Source organism: Echeneis naucrates, chromosome 15 (assembly GCF_900963305.1).
Source record: "Echeneis naucrates chromosome 15, fEcheNa1.1, whole genome shotgun sequence".
Classification (NCBI taxonomy): Eukaryota; Metazoa; Chordata; class Actinopteri; order Carangiformes; family Echeneidae; genus Echeneis; species Echeneis naucrates.
In genome coordinates this window covers 10902595-10928423 of record NC_042525.1, presented here as the reverse complement: position 1 = coordinate 10928423, position 25829 = coordinate 10902595, and the positions used below count along the sequence as shown (strand labels likewise).

At 39.4% G+C, this 25829-nt stretch overlaps 2 protein-coding genes across 6 annotated transcripts in view; one reads left to right on the top strand and one right to left on the bottom strand.

Moving 5' to 3' along the window:
- Positions 1-25717, bottom strand: part of LOC115055188 (SH3 and PX domain-containing protein 2A-like) — a 51161-nt gene extending 25444 nt beyond the window's left edge. For 2 of the 5 annotated variants that reach the window (XM_029520750.1, XM_029520752.1), the window contains exons 1-6: positions 24228-24523; positions 19382-19462; positions 14363-14438; positions 13420-13496; positions 12539-12630; positions 5386-5417 (exon numbers count right to left, since the gene is read on the bottom strand). In XM_029520750.1, coding sequence (XP_029376610.1) covers positions 5386-5417; positions 12539-12630; positions 13420-13496; positions 14363-14438; positions 19382-19462; positions 24228-24299 — 430 coding nt within the window. In that variant the 5' untranslated portion in view covers positions 24300-24523. Of the gene's footprint in view, positions 1-369; positions 411-5385; positions 5418-9117; positions 9132-12538; positions 12631-13419; positions 13497-14362; positions 14439-19381; positions 19463-24227; positions 24524-25589 lie in introns of those variants that run through there. The other 3 variants (XM_029520751.1, XM_029520753.1, XM_029520755.1) reach the window with 3 other exon arrangements.
- Positions 21196-23338, top strand: LOC115055189 (acetylgalactosaminyl-O-glycosyl-glycoprotein beta-1,3-N-acetylglucosaminyltransferase-like). The gene is made up of 2 exons (XM_029520758.1): positions 21196-21309; positions 22072-23338. Exons 1-2 carry the CDS (start codon positions 21299-21301, stop codon positions 23180-23182), a joined length of 1122 nt encoding a protein of 373 aa, XP_029376618.1. The 5' UTR covers positions 21196-21298; the 3' UTR covers positions 23183-23338.
- Positions 25718-25829: the final 112 nt, after the last annotated feature.

The following is a 25829-nucleotide window of genomic DNA, read 5'->3' as shown; positions in this document are numbered from 1 at the left end:
ATGTGCAGTTGGATTAGAAAGGGACAGAGGACTGCTGTTCAATGTAGTACAGATGTACTCATGTCATTGAATCAGTATGTGGCTCTGAGGGAGTTAAGAGCAGACCACAAACAAATAGTGCAAAAACCTTCTCCAAAATCATTTTTACAGTAAGAAAATCTTCAAAAAGCTACTAAAAACTGCTCAACTGTTTCATTATCTTCACTTGACCTGCTAATCCTTTTGGGTAATTCACGTCCATTTTCTTAAAAGTGTGGCACTTCGTTGCACACAAATGGCATTCACTATTTCATGAAAACATGCATTGCATGTCTCCTTCCTTGAATAAAAATATCAAAGCCAGCATGTCACAGGATTTGAAATCAATATTTCTTGTAACCATGTTTGCATCCAAGCAAGTCTCCTTTTTGCTATACTGATACGTTGTTACAATTGTGGGGATGTTACAATCTACTATAGACTACATTAAAGCACTGTAGGCAGGAACTCCACAGGGTACATTACAGCATCACCCAGGATGTTGATGATACAAGGCATTTCCAAAGTTGTGTGACAATAAATAGAGATAAACTGAAATAAACTTAATGACGGCTTTAAAACCTTATGCAATTTCAGGTTTATGAATAAAAAGGGACAAGGTTACTCTCATGCCTCTCTGTCTCTGTCTATACTTTTTTATTTTTTCATTCAGTAAAGGACATTCTGGCTTGACTGTGGTGTCATGAGCGTGAAACTTAATTGCTGCCTCTAGGGTGTGAGTCCACTTTGACGAATGGCCACTTATCAGAAACAGAGGAGCCTGTATTAGATCTGCTCGATGCAGCAGGGGGTTGGCAAGCGGGGGCTCCAACTCCAGCAAAGTGGTCATTTTAAAAAAGAGGGGAGGGGGGGTAAAAAACTCAACAGGGTTCTATTGTATGTGTTAAAGCTGTGTCCCTGAAATCAATAGCAATATTAATCACTTTAATGTTTAAAAAAATATATTTAAAGATTTAAACCTGGTCTAATCCACATAATGAATCTTTCTAGCACTGTGAGGTTCATTGTACATGAATCTGGAGGGAAGTGAATCTGCTAAAGCCCAGTACTCAAGCACTGTTCATTGAGAAACAGGCTAATGAAAACGTGTACGGTTGTTAAAGTGATTTGGACGTGCTCATTTGCCCTAATGATTTCCTTTGCCAGCTTCAAATCTTAACCATTTGAAAACACAAACAAACACACGCAAATCACTTGACCCACCCACCAGCTCGCTCATGAACGGATTAACTCTTTTCCTCCCGGCGAGCACGCCTGCACACGCATATCTACAAACAATATGGTAAACACCCAGATAGACACAACCTCGTGCACACATGCACACCCTACAGCCCCCCAGAGACCCTGCAGCTCAAGTAAAAGTCTGCACATATAAACACACTCCCTCCATGTGCAACACTGAAATGGTTTCCACTTGCCACGTAAACCTCCTCTCCTATCCAGCTGCTTTTCACATGCACTACACCCCCAAGCACTCTGCTTCTTTTGCTCTCCTACTCAGTTTTTAACTGCCTTCTGCTCTTTTTCACTTTCCTTTTTGAATACAGATTATTAATAATAATATTAATAATGCTCTGAGGATGGAATGAAGAACATGATGTTAAATATCTTTAAAAGCAGCTGATACTAATGACAGAGCTCATTTACATTCACGTTGTTTTTCCTGGTGTTTCATCACCCAACTATCTTGTCAAAAAAGTTTCCTTCAGGCTTTGGCAGGGTTCGAAAGCATCAGTCACACTGATTTATGTTGTCAAGCTCACTATCAGCACTGTCTCCTGACAACTCCATTATGTTTTAGACTGAATACAATATGTCTTTCCTCGAATCTTATGCAGATTGTGGCCTGGCTATGATGCGATGTTAATAATATAGACTTCAGCTACATATTAATACCTGTTGAAGTGGGAGCAATAGGAATTAAATGAGCCAGAATCATACAAAATACACATATAGATGAAATCCCAAAGTATGTAGCACTGTTCCCTGTTATTTTCACTGGTCCCCATCATGCATTATCAATCAAAAGAAGACAAGGCAATTATCTGTGGGTGTGTAACCATGAGATATTCCTCCGATTTCTTCTGCTTGCCAGGTAAACAGAGTTCTTACTCCAACCTCTAACTGCGTGCAGCTTTGTGGTGAAAGGGCAGGGGCTCAGTAAACTCTCTCAGGGAGACCTGAACCATGTAATTATGGAAACCATAAGATGCAGCTACAGCACAAATTCACCACAGACTCATTGCACTTTATCTGTTGTCCTACTTTTGAAGAAAAAGATTGATCTTTCTGCTGTGTTAACCATTAATGTTGAGCATGGGGACTATGGTGAAGGTTTACAAATCAAGATTGGGGGGTTTGTTCACTGTGTGCTCCTTATTGACTTGAATGAATAGCTATTTATCATGAGCGTCAGGCATCACTGGTCGACTTCCTCCTATTGAATTTGAATGTTCATTAAGCAAAAATACCTGTACAATACAGTCAATACCAAGCCAAGCATTTTAAGAATAAAACAACTGAGACTGTGAATGCACAAACACTATATGACAAACTTTCCAGGCAGCCAATATGAATTTAACTAGAAACCAATCTAATATCTTGGACGGCCCAACTTAAGCTACTGCACACACATTGATACATATACACACACACGCACACACATACAACTGAATTAAGAATTTTTTTCCATTTCACAATGTAGCTGGAATTCCCTGTTATGTAAGTGTCGATACCATGGAACATAGCAAAATTAGGTTGGGTTCTTTTTTTGTTTGGTGGCAACTCGGGCACAGCTTTTCCTTGGACAGAATTGCAAAAAGAAAATTGATTTGCAGTTCATTCAGTAACACTTTATTTGCCCAGCAATGTCATACATATCTGTGGCAAACTGAAGGAATGCCACAGATATGTATGACATCAGCTTTGCATCTGATGGCAGGACTAAGATGTAATTTAGTAATGCATGTGGATATTCTAAGACTGCATGCATGCAAGTGCCCCCACACTCAAATACACAACACTTGCACAGCTGTTCACTAAACTCCTGTCATACTTTTCCTGCTGCCTCCTATGTCTGTATCCCTACTCTCAGCTGAGTCACTCAACCTTCCTGTCTTCCTAGCACTCACTCGCACACAACGTGCACACAAAATATAACTCAACTCAACTCAAACTTTATTTCCAGAGCACTTAAAAAAAAAAAAAAACAAAGCTGACCGGAGTGCTGCAAAGGTTGGGAGAACAGTAAAGGACTTGGAATAAAATAAAAATAAGATGTAAGGTAAACGGAATAAAATACCAAACTTAAAATGCCATAAAATCTACCAATCTTCTACAATTTTTCCGTTTCCAGGTCGTGTTGGCTGCTGGAGCCAATCCCAGCTCACATTGGGTGAGGGTGGGGTACATCCTGGAGAGGTCACCAGTCCATTGCAGGGCCAACAGACAGAGACAGACAGAAACAAACAACCACTCACACTCACCAGACCAAACCAGAGTACCCGGAGGAAACCCACGCAGGCACGAGAACATGCAAACTCTGCACAAAAAGGCCCGAGGCTGGGAACTGAACCCATGACCTTCTTATTACAGGGCGACAACGCTAACCACTATGCCGCTGTGCAGCCCTTGCCATAAAATACATATATAAAATAAAGTGCAGTGGATTAAATACAAATATTAAATAACTATACAAATAAAATACAGAAAGTGCCAGCTCAATTAAAAGCCATAGAAAAGAGGTGCGTTTTTAAAGAGGATTCAATAACCTCTAAGGAGTCAGTTGATCTGATGTGCCAGGGCAGACTGTTCCAGGGCCTTGGAGCAGCCACCCCAAAGGCTTGGTCACCTTTGGTCTTTGGTCAAGATTTGGGTACGGTCCGAAGCAGCTGATTTGGTGATCGTAATGTTGTTCCTGTAGCATGAATGTGTAGCAGCTCAGTCAGCCCATTAAGAGCTTTAAAAACAAACAATAAAATCTTAAAATCAATCCTAAATGAGACCGGGAGCTGGCGGACTGAGGCTAAGGCTGGGGATGTGATCATGCTTGCGTGTCTCAGTGAGGAGGCGGGCCGCTGCATTCTGCACTAGCTGCAAACGATGTAACAAAGTGTAATCCAGGCCGGCATCAAGTGAGTTGCAGTAATCCAGCCGTGTGTTAATAAAAGAATGAAATACAGGCTCCAGGTCTCTGAGGGATGGATAGCTTTTAACTTTAGATAAAATCCTTTAGTAGAAGAAGCTGGATTTCACAATCTGCTGGTCAAACTTAAATCTGGTGTCAAAGGTCACACCACGGTTTTTTAACCAATGACCGGATGTTTGGTGTTAGTGGACCAAGAAGATCTGCCATACTATCCAGTCATCACACCCAAACATTATGATCTTGGTCTCATTTTCATTTAAGTTTAAAAAGTTTCCAGCCACCCAGTATTTTATATTATTTAGGCATTCCAGCAGTGTCTTTACAGAGACACTGTCTGTGGATTTTGGGGGGAAGTAGATCAGAAAATCATCAGCCTAGCAATGAAAAGCAAGATGTATTTTTGAAGACTGAACCCAGGAACAGCCTATAGATCAGAAATAAGATAGGGCCTAAAATGGAGCCTTGTGGGGGACCCTTGAGGTAAGAGAGGCTGAGGTTGAGCTAAATTCCCCCAACTGCACAGAAAAGCCAACAGGCATTGTAAATACAGAGTACAGAGGCACAAACGTGCTCTCTGTCTCTCACCTTACACTGTGCTGTGATTTCATCATAACGGAAAAGTGTTAGGTAACCAAATCACTGCTGCAATGAACAATTCCTTTGATTATTTATTATCTCATGAATTGATTTAAATGACTTGTTAATTCATACATTCGTTCTCATCGCCCATGTTGAGATTTGAACAACACTCCTAAAGATATTGAATTTACTGTCACATGTAACAAGGAGATGCAGAAAACCATCTCATTTGGAAAGCTGTAGCTGGAGAATATTTACCAATTTGCCAAAAAAAACACAAAAAAAAAACTGGTATCCTTCATTGATGGTCTAAATAGTCGCAATTTTTTGCCAATCTACTATCGATTACTCGTAGTTACATAGCCCGGAATGCAGCTTGCCCTAAATGTTGTGCTACTAAACACTGTGCCCCCAAACTGTTAACCTCAAGTGAAGGGGGTGAGTTGGTTAAAAAGGTGAGGTTAATTTCATAATGCAAGATTTTCTACATTCTCCAACCTGTAGGCTTCGGAGGAGACAAAAACAATACGCATAGAAGAATGAAGCATAGGAAAAAAAATGTCAGACTTTACTGGTAAAGGTTACAAAAAGAAAAAAGAAAAAAGATTTGACATCCTTACCTGATTTACGTTTGCCAGAGCCTCCACACTCTCTGGAAAAGAAGCAACACCAGAGAACCATGGTGAGTATTTGTGAGCGCAAGAGAGGTCAGAGCATTAATACAAGATGATCAATCCAGTAACCAGCTGAATCCCTGCCTGGGACTGTCCAACTCCATTTGGCACACTATACCAGCCAAACCCTCGCTGAGAATGCATGCAGAACTTGACCCACTACCAGAGGGAGGGAGACAGGGTGGGACGCATACTGTACGGGTGAGTGGAGGACAGTAATAAGTGTGTCAAGGACAGTAACAGAGCAAATCATCAGATCTTTCAGAAAATATACTACGATGGCAAACAGGGTGTATGTAAGGGCGATGCAGCTGCTTCTGTCTAACAAAACTGTATTTATTTACTTGACAACAGTATCAAATCCTCTTGATAAGTCCCATTCATGTTTAGATGTGAAAGCCTCTTTCAGTTTCAAAGTCTGGATTGTAACAAAACACTGTATGAGCTTTTGTGTTAATGAACCAGTTCTGTGCTATCAGGGTCACAAACTGCACATCTTCTGTAAGTGTCTGTGTGCCTATGCTGCTGCTCCAAACAACAACCTTCCCTTGTATATTTGGTTTATTCCTCAGAAATATGCACCCAGCTTCTTGTGTTTTTTGAAACAAATGTAATCTGCAGTGATGTTCCGCCACAGCAAATCATTAGTAATCCAACGTGTTTTATTTTGACAAAAAATGCCTTCATTAGATGAAAGTTAATTGAACAAACAGAGGACACATTACACATTTAAGGGTCGTCCGTTAAAATTTCAGTGCTCATGCTTCATGTACTGTAATACAGGTACATGAACGAGGATACCTCACACACTTAATGCTGTTAAAAGTTAGCAAAACTATGGAAATACATAACAGTACAAACAGATCCTTATGTCTAAGCTTGGCACACATTTTTTGGAAGCAATGGGAGACTGCTTGTACACATTTAGTTCACTGAGCTGCAGAGAGAGCACACAGAGGAGAACCTGAGGTTTGATGAAGATGGGAACAGACACCTGGCTCTCCAGAGGGGCCAGCAGCAGGACTGGAGCCATGGCCAGTTATGGATATGGGTACATGTTTGGATAAACCTTGTCCAACATTGGCCAGGCTGTTCATAAGCTCCATATTTCATTGATTCAAGTTAACACGAAAAAGTTAACGAATCATTTGAACTATATCTGGGGAAAATCATTCTACAAAGAAGTAGTAGAGCTGTGTCTTCTTTAAAGGACAATTCAAAAAAAAAAAAAATCAGGCTGCGGTATGTTAATATCTGGTGAGTGCCAATAAAAAAGTTCAAGTTAAGCAACACTCCTTGCTTAATGAAAACATTTTTTACCAATAACTGCATCCCTCTGTTACTTAAGAGAAAGTCATTTTTGGCACAAGTTTTCTGCGTTTCCAGATGGAGGAAAAACTATGAGACAGATCAGTTATGAGACATTTCCAATCAAACACATAATAGCTTACAGATCAGTTCAGCTTAGTTAGAAACATGAAGTAAATACGAACTTTAATATAAAACGACAAATTTGAATGTGAATACACAATTACACTAGATGGCACAGTTAAACCAATATTTATATTGGATCTTCAAGTAATGTGCATACTGGAAAAATAACTGCAAAGCAGCTGAAATATGAATCTCATAACTTTCTATAAGATACGACAGGCAGAAAACAAAACAATGTTAAATGTTTATGCTGACTCAACACAAATGGGGCTGCAGTTTATTGAAAAAAGAAAAAAGAAAAAGCATAATCTAAAGAGACAACACATGATCGGTTGAGACAACTCTGAACTTGTTACTTGGAGAGACGAAATTTCAAGGGTATTAAAATCCAAACAACATGCATGTTCCCTGAACTGGGAGTAGTTCACAGATTGTTTTTAGGATGGAAAAAAAGAAAAGAAAAGTGTCCAGTGGGAACATTTCTTTGATAACAAAAAAAAAAAAAAATAATGTGTGGATAACTACAGCATGTTTTCAGGTAATTTACATTAAGAGTTGAAGTTATCATCATAAATGTGAAGAATATCTGATGAATAATAATATAAATATGATGAATTCTGTATTGATTCTGCCAAATCCTGATGGGACGGAGATGAAATTGAGAGAAGCACTATAGAGCATTGGGAAGAAATGATGGGGATAAAGTAGATGCTTGACCTGCCCTGCAAGCTTATGACCCATGTCCTGAAGCTAGAATAATACTCTTCCCAGGAGGAGACTGAGCACAAAACTCTGGCTTTCTCCACTTTCCTCCATTCAACATTAAAATCAAATGAGAGAGTAAATGGCTTGCAAACACTGTTAATTGTTTTTGTGTTTAAAGTGCTACATTCTAATATTAACAGCGGCACAGAAGGTATATAAGATCCTGTTTATATCAGTACGGTTTGGGTGTCATGAGGTACACGTCTATGCCAAGGGATGCACATTCACATGCGCCTAGCCAGAATGAGCTAAACACGTCATTAAAAATCCAAGCCCATGAGATCCCATCCTAAAGTCAAGCTGAGAATAACCATCTGTTAACACATAACTGCACCTCAATCTTTGTTGGTGGGCCTATTTGAGGAGGAATGTGTGAGATATTAGTCCTCTGCCAACATTTCTCTGCCAAGTGTCTGCCCTGCTCCATGTATACATTACGCAGACTCTCCTACCCGACCTCAGATTAACCTCTGCAAGAGCAACCTCCAGCTCGGGGGGTCAGCGGGTCAATACCATTGGACAGGAAATCATTATGATAAAGCAGAGCTCTGGTTTGCATGCCAAATAGCTGCAGCAGGAGATTTTGTGTGTATATCAATAAGAACGGTAACAACGCTTCTTATTCAAGTTCTCAAAAAAAAAAAAAAAAAAAAAGCTCTGTTTGGTCCCGATTCCACAGTGATGTCAGGGGAAAACTATGTTGTATCAACCACAAATAACTGAATAAGTTCCTCTGTGGTGACACACTGATGTAAAATTAAGCTTTAAGCTGTAAAGAAAAGATTTTAAAACAACTGTATGGTCTCTAATTTAAAATGCATAATGCATATGTATGATTCATGTTGTGCTCACACTGACTTCCATTTTGGAGACAAAAAGCAGCTTCCCACAAGGAATATTATTACATTTTAGGGTCAAGGCTTAGAGTTGGAGTTCGCATGTAGCATTTATGATCATTGATACAAGGAACTTTGCAAAGTCAGGGAAAAAGCTGCAGAGATTGTATGACTTTGTTGTCACTGATGATACTTTTTGGGTTGTTTTTTTTGTTTTCTCTTTTGTTGCAGAGCCCTTCATGTCTTAGTTCCTTAATTTCAACGTTACAATATTGGTTCAAATTCCTTGTTTGCTTAATTCAGCACAGTGCCTCATGACTGACTGACTCTCATTCATCAAGGTGGACCTCCAGAAGTCAGCAGGGTGTGGTGCAGTTAACAAGGAATCCTGTGATGTGATGTAAGTACATGCACAAGTAAATACCTCAGAGAATTTTGTCTTGTGCAGTTTTTATTTGTCCAGAAATCATCGAATTTTGAGTTCAAATAATAGAATACAGATACAATCCCCAAATATCAAATAAATCAGAAATGCAATGAATACCGTGTTCTTGTTGATTTAAGGCAAGGTTTTTTATATCGCAAGGTCTTGACTCTCATGTTTCAGGTCATTCAGTTCGGTAGTTTATTCTCTTTTTCCAACAGCTGCCTCTGGGTCTTTCTGAAGGTCTCTGTCCAGTATTATCCTCTGTTGCTGTCAATACTGTAACATCGCTACTGAAGACTGTAATAGTATCCCTGCTAATATTACCATGACTGTCACATCTCCATGCCCACTTCTCACATTAGTGATGGACTGCATTGCTTCAGAGAGACACATTTTGGCATTTAAACTTATTTTAAACTTTTTAAACTTTATTTTATTTTATATTATCTCTTTAGTTCTGCGCTGCACGGATGGCATGTAGTTGACAGCTGTATTGCAAATATTTTCTAACTGTCTCATGTTCTCCTGTAATATTGGTCCTGGTGGATTTGTTTGCCATTTCTGATTACAGGGCCTGAAGCTAAAATGGAGTGAAATTCCTCTTACTCCTTTGTAACATTTGATCACAGACCTAGAAAGTAATTGTTTTATATGGTCAATTTATGATGCAATTTGGGTGGCATCTAAATTGTGACTCTAAATTGACCACAAGTAAGTGTCACCAAAACTGGTTGTTTGTCAACACGATGGTCCTGCGATAGACTGGCAACGTGTGCAAGGTGCACCATGAATTCACCCACTGTCAGCTAAGATTGGATGCTAATGGATGAAATGATGTAAATGATGTAAAAACTATGTATATGTAGGATTCAACAGTCTGAAACAACTTTACAATCATTTTGTGAGAAAGTTAGAAGACATGTTTAGGACAAAAAGAGACAAACTTAAACTGACTGGATGATTAAGCACTCATATTTTCATTTTTATCAGGGGAGGCCCACTTACCTCTGATGGCAAAGCTCGATTTGTTTAGTATTCTGAGACAGTGGACTTTCTGTTGGGTCCCCTATGCTCAGATAATTAGGTTTAGATGTAAAGATAAAGTCTTAAAGTTTTTCCGAGTGGTTCATTAAGTTGCACCATCAGGGTAATGAGAAGTTAAAGTACATCAATGTAAGGGCTGAAACACACAGGAGGCCAAAGAAGATGTAAACAAAATATAAATAAAAGCAGTTTAACTGGAGATCTGCCAACAGCATGCAAAGAATTACTTATTACAAGACTATATACAATATATATGCACTCATTGGAATTATATATACCCATATCATTGTCATTGACCTAGTTTGCTCGCCTCAAAACTGAAGATGGTCTCACAACGCTGTGCTGTTGGTGCACACAGATGAACAGTTAAGATGTATCCAATGCAGAGGACAAGCTTCCTCATTGGGATTAATAAGGTTGAATTCACTTCTTGGCCTCTATAATGTAGTACAATGCAGTCAACTTACAGATACTGCAGTGAAAGTTTCTTTTCACTGACAAAGCAAAAACATGGGCTAGCAATGATGAAACAAATTATCACAGTGAAACACCTTAAAGCTACCCGATGTTGAAACAAAACAAAAAACAAAATAACAACTCACATAAGCTTGTTGTAAACAACACAAAATCTATATAGTTGTCAATACTAATGCTGCAGTGTTGAAAGAAAGAGTAAAACCCTTTAATTAGAATTTAATATCTGGCAATAATAATGCCAGCAGCATTCATACATCACCCAGAGAATCTATAATAACTCTGCTAACTCTGTAATTAACTATTCTCTAAGCATACCCTGTCATAAATAACACCATAACAGCAATTTGAGGTGTTGAGCAAGATTAAATTACATAATTTAATATCAAAATTTATTAGCATGTCTATTTTCTTGAATATATATATATCTATATATATATATGTTTTGACATCTGAAACCTATTTAAAAGGGGATGTCATAATTTAAGATTAGATCCTCTAAGATTCAAACCACTCACTTCAGACTGTGAGGTGTCTGATAAATAAGAAGTTTACTCCTTAGGATGCAACAGTTTCAACAACTGAGTAGTCGCAAAACAAGCCATGTTTCACTACCTTTTGCAAAAGTGCTTATTGGCAACACATCAGTGTAGTTATATATATGTCAGTATAAATCTAATAAAGCTGGTCGAGACATTAAAATAAAGCTAATAGTTGTTTGCTTTTGTCATGTGCATGTCTGTCTACATTACTGTACCGAACAGCAAATCAGCCATTAATAGTTTCAGTGAAACGACAAACAAACACGCAAACCATTGCCTCATGTTGGTGTTTTGTGACACGTTTTCACTCGGTGAGTCAAGCCTATTGTATGGCTCCCTCTTGTGATTGATCAATATCACATTCATTCAGTTTTGTTTTGTTTTGGGGTTTTTTTTATATGCAATGTCAGCTGTTTACCTTTAGATGTCAGTAGTGTTGAGGACATGGTGAGACAACGGCAACAAGGCAGAAACAGTTAAAGAAATCTGAACATCTGTAATGTGGCTGTTTATTAAAATATTCTGTTCATTGATACATAGTTTTATCTACTCTGTGTGAGGATTTGATTCATTTTGCCTTCTTTTTTGTTTGGTTTGCAAATTTAATTATCATTTTATGACTGGAAAATGTGATTGTCATGTGAGTGCCCGGGTAATTTATCACTGTAACAGAAAAAATGTCCTGAAATTATTCTTCAGTTCAGCTGAAACACAAGTTGATGGTTTACTTGACTTTAACAGTTTAACAATAAATGTTTCTTCAACATAGCTCACACAGTGAGGGATTTTACAAAGCCATAACATTATCTTTTCTGCATTCTTACATTGCACAAATCATTTTGAAATGGTCCAGATTGCCCAGGGGTGAACTAAGTACTTGGGTGGCATGGCTTTTAGACCTCAGTGTGTCAGTTAACCTGGACTGGACTGTCTGTGTGTCTGGAGGAGGATCTGCCTTTGAAGTGGGATTAGGATGTAAGGGTATGCAGGGTTAGAGGTAGTGGTCCTGGTGGTTTTGGAGAGAGCACTCAAGAGATTACTTCACCGCGTCAGGAAGTGTATGGACAGCATTTGTTGAGTTTAAAAATCATATGTTGTGAGAAACATAGTGCCACTGGTGCATTTCAGTGGAACAAGAATCAAAAGGAAAGAGAAGGAAAGAGAATTAAAACAAAGTCATTCAGCAGCTAGTCTGCAATTACTCCCACTCTTGACTTTGAACTGAGTATGACAAATGACTAGCCTGAGAGCCTCATCTGCTCTGAGACATGACAGACTCAGCTATTTTCACATGAAACCATTCATCCTCACGAATTTGTTCTGGGATCAGGTGTCACTGCCCAGAAATCATTATTACTAAAACACAGTGCCTCTCAGCAAGCATCAATCAATCATCTGTGAGACACAGCAAATCCCCTGGATTAAGATGGGCTGTTATCTGTCCGCACAAATACAGACTCTGCTGCTGTTGGTTGTTCTTAGAACCCACCAGAGGGCAATGTTTGGTGTCTAACAACTCATATAACAGAAACTAATTCAGTACATACTCCATGAAGTAAGCAACGACAGTTACTCACTCTATGGGAGGGTTGAGGTCCTCTGATTTGGTCTCAAAGAACTTCAGGACCTCTTCACTTTGGGAAATGTGGGAGGGAAGCTTCATCAGAGCCTGTGGGTGCGGAGAGAGGGAGAAAGCCACTGTGTGAAAACACATTCAAAATGTTGGAGGTGCTTATTTTTAAGCACTGTTGGTTTGAATGACAATGCACAACCACTTAGTTACACTTAATCATTGTGCTGAGTGAATAAACCACACAGAGATGGGGAGGGTGTGGAGAGGAAGGAAGAAGGATCTGAGCTATGAGTGAGGGTTAAAACAAAGGAACACCCAGAGGTGATATACTGCGACAGCTGCTTGTCTCAGCTGCATAGACATTTTAAATGAAGTACTTTTCGGTTCTCAAGCTACTTGTCTTCACAGCAAATCCTGTTGCCACACTTGGCAACGCACCTGCCCTACATTCCCTTCTCTGAACGAATTAATATAAGAAGGTCAGGTAGGTGGCCACACTCCCTGGTGGACTTAAAGCCTGCTGATTCATTCCTATTCTTTGGATTCTTTTTTTACCTCTGTGTGCCCCTGTTTCCCTCATTTCCTTCATAGGCTATTTACATTGGTGACAGGAAATGACCAGTACAGATAGAACAGTTGTTTTCCTGTTGAGGCTGGTGGAAGAGATAAATGTTGAGACATGCCTTGAAAATACTGCTGCATATGTTCAGGAAGTGCAGCAGTGACTTGCATAAAGTAAAATTCCAACCACACATAAGTCAGAAACATAACGCCTCTGATGTGACTTTGTCGGAATAAGACTTTGCCTGAGGAAAAATGGAGTGCTGTCATTGAACGTACATTCCATCTTTTGGAACGTTATGAGACACACAGTCTTTGTCTTACTTTGCAGTAATTGTCCAGGTGCTTCAGTCTTCTGACAGCTACGTCTCTGATGTGACTTCGTCGGAATAAGACTTTGCCTGAGGAAAAATGGAGTGCTGTCATTGAACGTACATTCCATCGTTCAAAAAGAACAATTGAAAACTCAAACAATCAAACATACATATAAAATGGCGAATATTTGTTTGTCCTGAACACTCCCAGTCAATTGTCTCCATTTATCCATTATAATTTATTGTATTCGTATAAAGTTCTCATCTTTTCTTCAGCTTATGGCCCTTTATCTTACTTGTCTATATACAGTTTTTTGTATGTACATTCATATGTATATGCATCCATTTGTTGTTTGGTAGGACTCGTTTTTCCTAAATTATCAATCTCTAGAAAAGAAACTTGTTTTCCATCCTTTGACATGACATGCAAAATAAATAGAACTGAAAATACCAAATACTTATATACATATACATATTTAAAGATTCAGCATTGACTGTGCAAAAAAGACAAACCCTAGGTTTTCTAATTCATAAATATACACAACAGGCTTTTGAACATTTCCGCTCTGTTAATCCTCCCTGAGACTGACAGCTAACATCAGCTGCATGCTTGCAGACAAAGCCACAAATTGTAAAACTTTGTGGAAGCCGGTTGGACTTGCACAGTATGACAGCTTAGTTTACAAAGGATCTCTTCACTGCTCTGGCCCACGGTGACTTTATCTGACCAGACAAACCCCTCTCTCCTAGCCTCTTCCTGACAAGACAGACCGCAAATTGATTTGGCCTGGACGTGGCAATGTAGTGGGCCATGTAATGGAGTGTGTAGGAGTAATAACAAACAGTGGCTGTGCATGAAAATCTCTGAAGGCCGTTTTTATTTCTCTCTTGGAAAAATCTAAAATGAATGCAATTGGAGTGTTGTGTGCTCTGTGCTGCATTGTGTTAGTTACCTGGCAAAAAAGGAATAATCCTCTTTTTGGGGTCCTTCTGTCCTCCTTCAATTGGAAACTTGTCGAGGATCCGCATCTGCAAAATGGTAGGGGAACAGTAAGAAAGTGACACAAGCATGAATTGTTCAAAATAAGTCAGAACATGCTTTTGTGATTGCCACAAAAAAAGATATATTTCAAAATCAATGGCAAGTAATCATTCAAGTTCTGTCTGACAATAAGTGGATCAGATAAAATTTGAAAGCGAGAATTCTGAGATGAGAATAGAAACTAAAGAAAAGGGGGTGGTAAACTGTCCGGGAACAGCCGGCCTCATTGTCACATTACATGACTTCAACAGAGGATGTAATTATATCGTGTCTGAGACGCTACTGTCTCCTGAAACAGCTTCTTTTATCCATTGAGCAGCAGACAAGGTTACATCACTCATATATATTCTGAAAACATGAAAATAAGATTTAAAACAAGTCCAGCTTAAGGAGATCATTAACATTCTGATGTCTACACTTCACATGCCTGCCCATTTATAGGATTAACCTACTGTAAGATACAGCCCAGGACTAAACCAACAGAGGAAATAGCTATAAACCATTCTGTGTCAAGTGTTTTACCATGGTAGCATGCGGCTATTTGCTGTCGGTGAAGCAGAATGTTTCAGCATTAAAATTACAGGGTGCACGTGTCCTGTGTTGTATCTGACATGTTTTGTTGACAAAAGCATGGAAGGCAAATATGTAACAGCTGTGAATCACAGTCAGATATTTTCAGTTCCCACTTTAAATACATCACAGGAACACCACGGTGGCACGTGAGAGCATCTCACGTTAACAGCACCCTTCAAAATCCAGATGCAGCCCCATCTGGTTCATTCTGCCTAACTGTGCTCCGAATGTGCTCTGCTGAACAGCAAAGATTTGGGGGGGGGGGGGGGGGGGGGGGGGGTCAAGCTAAAGCACACTCCAGCTGAGGAGGAGACCAGGAGAAGAGTCGCAGTCTAGACTAAGCCAAAAAGAACCAGGTGGACAAACAGAATCAAGTAAAGTTGGATCCCCTCTGTCTAGGCCTGTAGGAGTTGTTTGTAGGAACTCTCCAGTAAGAGGTGGTTTGGTTTCTTTTCGTGTGGTTCTTTCTTTTCTTTGCTGTCTTTGCTAAATCCCTAGACTTCTCTCAGGGCATCTCATAACCCTCTCCTGTGGTGAACCATATCACGGTAAGATTTTTGACCTCACAAGAATCAGAGTTTTATGCTGTTAAAATGAAAACAGCAAGACATCAAACCTATATAAAAACTAGAGTTGTGATTTCTTGTGGCTTTTAATTTAATTATGAATTTATTCATTTATTGGAAAAAAAATACATCATACACATTAATTCATGTTAGAGATTTATATGACAGTATTTTATTATTATTATTCTGCTGCAATAACAATAAATCATGGGGTCCCCGTGACAGGGACTGTATAGATTGAAAACTATCACCACCATGAATTCTATTGGCAACAATCATTTTAAAATGTCATGTCATGACAACAAATCAGACTGCATTCCATGTATTCATGTTTTGTTTTTGTTTTTTTTTAATAGAACCATTGCAACTGTGCATTCATAATGTTATCAACCTCCTTCTTCTAAGATGGAGATGTTCACTCAACATCTTCAGAAACCTCTCTGAGTGACAGAGAGGCGTCTCTGAGTAGCCCTGGTGGCGTCAGCCTTGGAAAGCTGCCTAGATAGACTCAAAACTCCGGGGGACAGATTTAAAAGCAGCTGTTTCTACAGCTACAGCCCAACAAGCTGGAGCCCAAGAGAGAAACACACTGCTCACATTTCATATATATGTTGCATTTACTCTAAGCATGTATCTACAAAGTTAGCTTAATACGCAACTGTTTCCACGAAAAAAAATTAACACATGCGTGTAGAAACAGGTGATGTTGATGTTAAAACGTTATCATTATCTCTGGATAATTAGTGCTGTGAATAAAGGCCAGTGGAAGAGAGTGCAATAAGCAGACACTCAGTCATCAAACATAACTCTGTTTTGCAGTTTTGACATTGTGGCCAAGGATTATTATGACAGCAAAAACTCAAGCAGCTTCTCTCAGCTAGAATCATAATCATGTGAAGCATTTCAAGTAAATTACACTTGAGGGAGGGGTGGGGGCAGAATAAAGAAGCGCTGCACTGTTGGGCAGACAAAGAAACTAAAGAGGAATCTCACTCAGGGTGTTTGGAAGAATGTTTGAGTGGGAAAACAGTCTGACTCTATCTTTGGGTTGTATTTTGACATTTACTACACAGTTGTTTACCACAATACAATTACAGTGAAACTGCCTTCTTTGTCCAAGACAGTCTCTGATTTACTTGGACAGAAACCCATTTTGTGCATGTGGGTACAGAGGCTGCATTGTCATCAATATCAGCATATATATATATTTATATATATATATAGTTGGATGAAACCATTTTGGCTTCAAATGAAGCTGCACAAACACTAACAAATGCCTTTAGTGAATTATCGGCTCAAAATATATATATTTTTTTCCATGATCAATTAGCCATTTTTATGCAAAAATGCAAATCGAGCTTCTGAAATGTGAGAATTCACCAGTTTTGATGTATACGAGAGAACAATTTTTCAGGTTTTAACTGCAGTTCAACCTAACCGATACATATATTGATGTCACATGATATGTATGTTAAAAATAATTGCAACAATCAATGTTTACATATTTTTTTAAAGCGATTTGACAATGTTTTATTGGCATAATGCAAAGCTAAATCAAAAGTGTTTAATGATGCTGACTGTCTTGTTAAAGTTCAATCTTATATCAGGAATGTAGGCCAGACAAATTACAATGTGGACAGGGCCGAGCTGACCTTGATCCAATTCCCCAAGCCAAAAATAATGAATAGAGGATTTTTGGAGAAGTTTCTGTCCAAAAAGGAAACAAGGCCAGCTTGCACACTCCGCAATCCCCCTGCGGAATGCTACGGCCCATGTACTCTGCTGTGGTTAAAGGGAGTGGAGGGCCTCTGTCTGACAGTAAACACTGTGTGACACTGACCAATTCTGCTCAGGTTAAACATATGCGTGTCAAAAACATTTCACTTTGATATAGAGAAACAACAGATAGCAGTTATTTTGTGGATTTCAGATGCTGACCAATTCTGCTTAGGTTAAACATATGCGTGTCAAAAACATTTCACTTTGATACAGAGAAACAACAGATAGCAGTAATTTTGTGGAATTCGGATGCAGCAGCATTTAGCACGGAAACAAATGTATCTCAAACCAAGGAATCAATTTGCTTAACCGCATAACTGCATACTCCTAATAAAGAACACCTCACTTTAAATCAGCAGAAAAGACAAAGATTGGACATAGAAAAAAAAAACAAACAAACAAAAAAAAAAAAAAACTAATCCTGATTCATGATTCATGATAATTGTTACCCAGTGCAGTAGTTCTGATTTATGCTGAGTGCACTGCAGAATCTTGAAATGTTAGCAATAAGTGCACTTTAGGAGACAAACAGCAAAGTAGCCTGTTGTTGATGTGTGTTTATTATGAGCAGCTGTGCTTTGCTGCCTGATGTTCAACAGAAATGAGAACAACTGGCCACTGCTTAAAGGGTGTTTCTTACTTTGTGACTTTACTTAGCTTTTCACTCTGAATTAACGGTTGTCAGATGAGGGAATGCTCACATTTGTCAGGCTAAAGGTGTAAAACACGATTTTCTTTCTCTGTCAGTCACCAGTGTACATAAAACATACAAGTGGGCTACAGAGACATGTTCAGTTTGCGCCTAGAAAATAGACAAATACTTTAAAACAGACGTAAGCTGTTATGAAACTGCTCAACAATATTGAGATATTAAGGAAATATGCAGCAGAGAAAAAGCTGAGCACATCTCTCACAATCTGTGAATACAAGCTCCAAAATTGTTAAATACCCCAACCCCCAACCCTTTCCTGACCACAATTTCCTCCTTATTTCATTGAGTGCACTCTGGGATTGGTCCTTGCATCGCTTAAGTAACATCCTTCCTCTGTGGGAAGCTTGCTGCAAATCACACTGTCTAAATTGATTTCTACAACAATACTTAGAATCACCTGTCATTGTTGTCCCATCTAGCAGTAAGAAGTTGCTGTTGTCCTTCTTGTACACCTGCTCAATAAAGAACTAATCGTTCTTTCATCCTCTCACGGATTCTTCAGCTTTCACCTGTGTGACTTTGTTTGGGATAAATAAAACACACTATCCACACCCGTTTTGTATAAACAGCTGCAGACTGTTGTTCTTCATAAATTACCAGCAGGGCTCTATGGACAAGACTAATGTTTACAGAGACAGGAGAGAAGCAAGAGAAGTTTCCATCAAACAGACCAGGGCAGATTTTCCTGGCTATCCTGGCAAGGGACCTGAGAACAAAGGGTTTCCTCTGTTGCCTACAACATGGTCAGCCCACCAGAGCCACAGCCCTGTAAAGTGTGGTTGGGCAGAATGGGGTTATCAGGGAAAAGGCAGAACAGAGTTTTGTTTTGTTTTTTACAACAAGATGCTTGATAAGATGTGGATTTAGGTTTAAACCCCTCACTGTTGTTTAGGCTGTCTAGAGCTGTTAGTTTTCTAACATAGCTGTAGCACAGACAGCTCACCTCTGAGTAGTTCAAGTGTAACTTCAGTCATTGTCAGCGGATGCCTCAAATAATTCTGAGGCACATCTTTGCTCCATGCTGTACTCTGCATTCTGGCTGAGCTCATGTTTTCTTCCTGCATCTGCTGACTGGATTTCCCCCATTTCCCTATTTACAAGCTGACTGCAGGAATCTTAAATGAGACCATTCATGAAGGAGCCTTCCAGCAACTGAACAGAAGGACTAAAGGGTCAAACTGAGCTCATACAGTTTAACGTGAGTAAAAGGACATTCTTTACATACAACTTAAAGCTTTACTGCAATCATCAAGAAACACTGTGAAAGTGTGTGTGTTTTTTTTTTATCCATATCATGTACCTGTAGGTCAAAGAATTTGCTGTATCTCCTGTAGATGATGTGGGAAGTGGAGTCAGAGTAAGTGACGTTGATCAGGTACACCTAGTGAAAGAAGCACAAAAAAAAAGAGGCTCATTATCAAAGACAACATGGCACTGCTTTAGCTTGACTTGTTGTCAACAGGGGTCAAATAAACTCATTATTATCTGGGGTCACCAGGAAGCCAGCAGATTTCAAGTTTTTCACATTGAAAAATAAATGCCTTCAGCTGATTACATGTGAGTGCCTAAGGTCTTTGTTTACTTTACTACAAGGATAACAGTAAGGCTCTTTCAAAGTTGCATTGTACAGCAACTTGTGGTCCTTTGGCTTTATAAATGACAAATATCTACATGATGTCACCATGTTCATGCACTTCTGGCTATCACAAGAAATAATGACAGGTAAGAGCCCAGTTCCTTTTCACACACCAGTCATTTCCAGAACAGATCGCTGTTACCATAAGTTTTCCCAAAATAATTTCCCTCAAAAACAAAGAGCCAGAGCAATTGTGCGTGCCCTGAGGTTTGAAACAGACCTCATGCATTTCCATCTTGGTGCATGGCGCGGGGGATTTACAATAGTGGTATTTACAAATATGTTGGCAATCCGCAACAATTTGGATTACTAGTTCGAAATGCAATCTTCATTCTGTGAGCAGTTTATCACAGAAAGAGCGTGCAGCAAAGGAGAGCAAACTGTCTAGCAGTGTGCTAATTAGATAGAGGGAGCATGACCAAGCACTCAGAATATAACTAGTGCCATGAAATGATAATTTATTCAACAGTAAACAACTTAAATTGAACAGGTTGTTATGGGTTAGTCTGTGATCATGTTCAGTCAAGAGGTGCTACAAACTGAAGTTCAACCAAGGCCCGTCATCTCTTTTGAAATCATCGTCCCCCGACAATGTGCACAGGATAAGTTGCCACGCACTCTGGTTTGAGTGCCATGAGTCTGTGAAAGGAAGTCACACTTGAACAGTGTGGACAAAAGACAAAGGTTTGCTTCTTTCCTCTCTAAAACCGGATAAGCATTTTCAGTTGCTTAGATCATAGATAATGAGATTTTTTTTTTTTTTCTTCTTCTTCGTCTTCCCTTCTGGAAACATCCCAGTCAACCGTCACCTCCAGCTTCCATCCCAGGGGAAAGTCCATGTCCTGTGTTCAGTGGCCTCTGGGAGCTCCCCAGAGCAGGAGATGGATGATGCAATCGACCCCAACCATCAGCTTAATCAACCCAATTGCACCTGATGCACTCATTGATTTTTGCAGGATAATCACAGAAATTGTGATGATGACAAAACCAAACTCTGCAGCTAAACAAGTCTACAGCCATGCTAAATGACAACATGTTCACTATGACAATGATATTTTTAATGCTTTAATCTTCTTCCTACAGTCATTTAATATTCTGACTTTCCCTTTGGCCACCATAATGTTCAAAGTTTGGTTTTTAGTTCAGTGTATGTTCGATGTGTGAACACTGGAACGGACACACTATTTATGTGCTGCATTTTTCTGTGGATTTACATGTTCCTACACATAATATGTGTCCTGTGTTTTGACGTGTGTGTAGGAAAAAAAGCTGAATGTTATCTGTTCAGCAGAGAAAGTCAACAGAAAGTCAGAAATGAACAGAACTTTGTAAAAGAGGAATGCTGTTTGTCAGACAAAAAATGTGAAGACGTCAGAATTCATTTGCATGCCCTAAGACTCCATTAAAATTCAGAGTTGCCTGAGGTGCTTCTTAGTCTTAGAAGGGCAAGAAAAACTGGAACTGAAAATACCCATAACTACATGTTTCATTATACCTTTTACAAAAGCAGTCTGCTGCAAGAACTTCAGCACAATCACTACTGAAGACTGGATACACACTACGTGCTCTTGTCAATCTACCATGATTCTCAGGTAACTATTTTAAAATTTTGTTTGGATCTATGATGTGCTGCGTGTTTCTGTGGATTCATATTTTTTGTAAATTATTGTCACTTATACTTTTACGCAGTTATGTTAGAGATACAGGAAACAAATGTGAATGTTATTTGTTCATCAGTTAGTACATGATATCGGTCTTGCACTGAATGTGTAATTGAGTGATTTTCTTAAAGAGAACCATCAAATCGCTTATGTACGTCCGACTATTTTTATTCCATTACTTCTTTTTCTAATCACCTCTTTTATTCTACTAAGGTTAGCCTGGAAAGTCTTTAGTCTTGTCTGGTACTGTCAGCACAATGGATGATGTTTTGCGCAATTGTTTTGCTTTGGTTTTGTTTTGTTTTTTCGGTTTTTATGTAGCAAAAGAAAAATATAGAAATAACGTCTGTTAACAGTTTGAATCAAATAGCTGAACAAGCCAGTTGTCAGTTGACTTACAGAAAACAAATCCTGATTTTATTTCTTTCAAACACCAATAACACCAATAAGCAATGTTAGAATAATCTCAAATCACCTGATATGTACTTAAATTTACCAGAAGGCAGATAGAGCTATCTCAAAACAACTTATGTATTCCGGAAGAGCAAGAAAGACTGGAACAGTAGATATTTTGAACATCTAACTTCTCCACTACACCTGCAAAACCCGCAAAATTCTTTTAACTCCCACAGAACTTTAATTTCCGTTTACTACTCAAGATATTAATAAATGTCTGGACTCTTTTTACTGCAGATGTTTGAAACGCACAGCCCTCACCATAATGGCTGCCCTGCTGACGGTAGCTCTTCTGATTGCTGTTAACCTCCAATTGGATTCTTCTTTCAACAACATCAAATTCTCACAACAAAACATGAAAAAGGATCACAATCAAAAAAAGCCACTCCCCAAAAATAACTCCTACATATGCCAACAAAACCTGTCTGCAGCCAATATGCCAGGCTTTAGCTCTTTTCCTTCGGGCATTAAGGACATTTTCTACTATCGACACTGTCGTAATTTTCCCGTGCTACTGGACCTCCCTGGCAAATGTGGAGAGCCTGGTAAATCTGAAAAAATTTTCCTTTTGCTGGCCATTAAAAGTGCTTCCCTGAACTATGATCGTCGAGAGGTTCTGCGCAAAACCTGGGCTGAAGAGAGGTTATACAATGGTGTGTGGATCCGACAGATCTTCATCACAGGAAAGCACAGTACTAATTTTGAGAAACAGGAACTCCTCAAACTGGAGCATCAGCAATACAATGACATTCTCCAGTTCGACTTCGAAGACACCTATCTCAACCTCACATTGAAACAGGTCCTATTCCTTGACTGGATGGAGAAAAACTGTCAGAATTTCCGCTTTATGCTGCACACTGATGACGATGTGTTTGCCAACACAGACAACATAGTTCAATATCTCCAAAGCCTCAAAGACAACGATGGAGGAAAGCACCTCTATATTGGCTCTCTGATGTCTGGAGTACCTATTAGAAATTCACAGAGCAAGTATTTTATTCCAGTGCAGATGTATGAGTCAAACAAATACCCCATTTACTGTAGTGGCGGAGGCTACATCCAGTCTGCCTACACAGCTTTGACCATACATAAGATGTCCCAGTCTATTCCTCTTCTCCCCATGGAAGACGTTTACATGGGGATGTGTCTGGCCAAAGCTGAACTCAAGCCTGCTCATCATATGGGCATTAAGGTTTTTGGACTGAGGATGGGCCCCAAAAAGTTTCTTCCATATGATCCTTGCTTGTATAAAGAGGTACTTTTGGTTCACGAGTTTTCTCCAGGTCAAATATATGTACTGTGGAAAAGCATACATAATCCCAGTCTGAAGTGTGGTTCCAAGAAGTAACGCTTAAACTGATCACAACTTGAACTCACAGATGGTAAAAGAGCTTTTAGAAACTTGTTTGATTGCACTTGCACTTAAGTTTTAAGAGCTTAGCTTTCTGGATTCTAAATAAGAAAAGGCTGGAAATCATTTGTACCATAATTTTTTGAAACTTGTTTTTATGCCCATATACTTTTTGTGTGTGATCATCAAGGGTGGGAATTGGTTGTGGTACTCTGTCCTGTGTCTCTGTTTTCTCATTCATACCTGTATACGCATATCAACACATATGTAAGCAAAAATTATTCTGCAGAAAATATTTCAATATGTTGTAATTTCATTGGATTTCTTTTTTTTTTTCGGTTGTTTTGTTTCTCTGTAAATGAATGTCTTCTCTGGTAGGTACTGAATAAATACAGTTGGTGTCGATCCACTGAGCACACATATCTGTAATGTAAACACATGTCCTGGATTCTCGTCCCAAAGCATTTTAACACATTTCTAGTTATCATTTTGTTGTTTACATGCTGGTTTTTAGATATAGCCTACTTTTAAATATGACTGCAGGCTGAATAACATGAGGCCCCCGGCCTCCAAATAAAACCAAAGGGGAGATTTCTAATCCGATAACATAATATACATCACTTTTACTGTATCAGTCAAAATACATACACGTATCAATTTGTACAGGTGGAAGCTTTTGGCCTGGTGCTGGCACTTGTCTGCCTGAGCTGTGTGGGCTCTGACTTTGGAGGACATTTAAATTGTACAGGTTTAATAAAGTCTCACTCTAGAAAAGACAAACAAAACTATCACTGGGTCATAAACACGTTTCCCCTGCAGCCATCAGTGAACCGTAGTCCGACACAGCAGGTCATTCGGGTTGATCCACTGGACGCAAATGTCACGGTAAAATCACCACATCCGTTAGGACATTTCCATTAGGACCATAGAGCCGTAAGCATGGCTCCAACTTGCTGTGTGAAAAGTCTGACTTTGTCATGGTAAAAAAAAAAAAAAAAAAAAAGTAAGTAAATTATGCACTCTGAATGAGGAGACAACTCACATAGTGTTTGGAGGGATTCCTTCTCTTCTGCACATCCACAACATTCACGTCCAGGACCGTGCGGAGCTGCATCTTGACGGGCCAAAGAGCCAGAAAATTGTTATTAATAAGAGTACCAAAGGTGATCACCCATCAAAAGGAAGATGGGCTGCCAAACACCGTGTGGTGACTGCCTGGGGAGATCACTTCGGAAGAAGACGGACGACAGAAAGATGGGCGGAACATCAACTGGATCTGGATTCAGAGTTTGGACACAGCCATGAGATGCTGGTGTCGGGATCGTCCGGGAGTTTCTGTCGCTTCTCTTTAACATGTCAACGCGATAAAAGCGAACGATTACTCGGTGTGCCCTCCCTCCGGAGGGGCTGGCCGGGACAGCCTCAGGAAAACAGGGAAAGGGGGGGGGGGACTGGACGTCAAGAGTCCGGGGCGGTCCCACTAAAAAGATGAAGTCAGACTGTTTGGGGCCCCTGGGAGGATCCTGACTCTTCTACTGCACCAAAGTCCGACTTTGAAATATACCAAGAGTGTAGAAACCATTTTTTGGACAGGATACATATTACCATGTCAAAGGGACACGAAGATTTTCCACAACACTTAGACTCATCTTGAGGGCGGGGGTGTGATCCTGGAGACCAGGCAGACAATAACTTTTATTTATTGTGACCACACGGGGGCACTGTCAACACAAACCTTAATTTGTTCACCTCTACGGTCCAGATTCAAGATTCAAAGTGTTTATTGTCATATGTAGAGTAAAGAAACGCGTTTCCCTGTGTAATGAATTTCTTTTTTGCTGTCCACAATGAATGCGGGCATATATAGAAATAGATCGCTAGAATAAAAATAAAAAAAGGTTTCAAAAATAAAGTAATGGAATAAAAACTGGACAATCTCAAATGGGAACAGATGATTCATCCTACCATTTGTTTTGCGGATGTTGAGCCCTTCATGTATTATATTGCTGTATTTTGTTTGAGTATTGCATGCAACCAATATATTTTGGAGGAAGATTTTATTGTAGGTCTTACTTAATTTGATTTCAGATCTTTGACAGTGCATTATAAAATGTGACGCTTTACCCTCTTATTTTCCCCCAGTCTTCTCCCATCATGCCAAGTAGTCGAAGCAAAGAGCCACCCACCCTAAATCTGGTCCAGCTGACTGATGTGGCCCCCACCATGAAGCTCTCCATGGTGCAGGGGACAATCAATAGGGATTAAGGAGGATGCAGGATCCTTGACACTTGGGTAATGTGTTTTTTGCTGTTTTAACAGATCAGTTTGTGATTTCTAATCCCAACCAGATCAGTGGCAAACAAGTCAATGTACCAGCTGTGTTTGATATATTTACATTTCTCACCAGTGGACAGTTTCCCAAGATGTCTGTGTGTTTGCTGTCTTAGCAGGAGTGATGGGAGATCCACTGTCTGAAGCGAGTGTGCAGGTTACGAGGAGCCATCTCTTCCTCCAGGTAGTTGACACAACCTTCCTATTTATCTTAGCTACAAAACCTACAATGATAAAGTATATGACTGTAGTTAATGTGACATATAAACACATACAAAAAAAAAACAAAACATGAAACAGACATGCATCATTT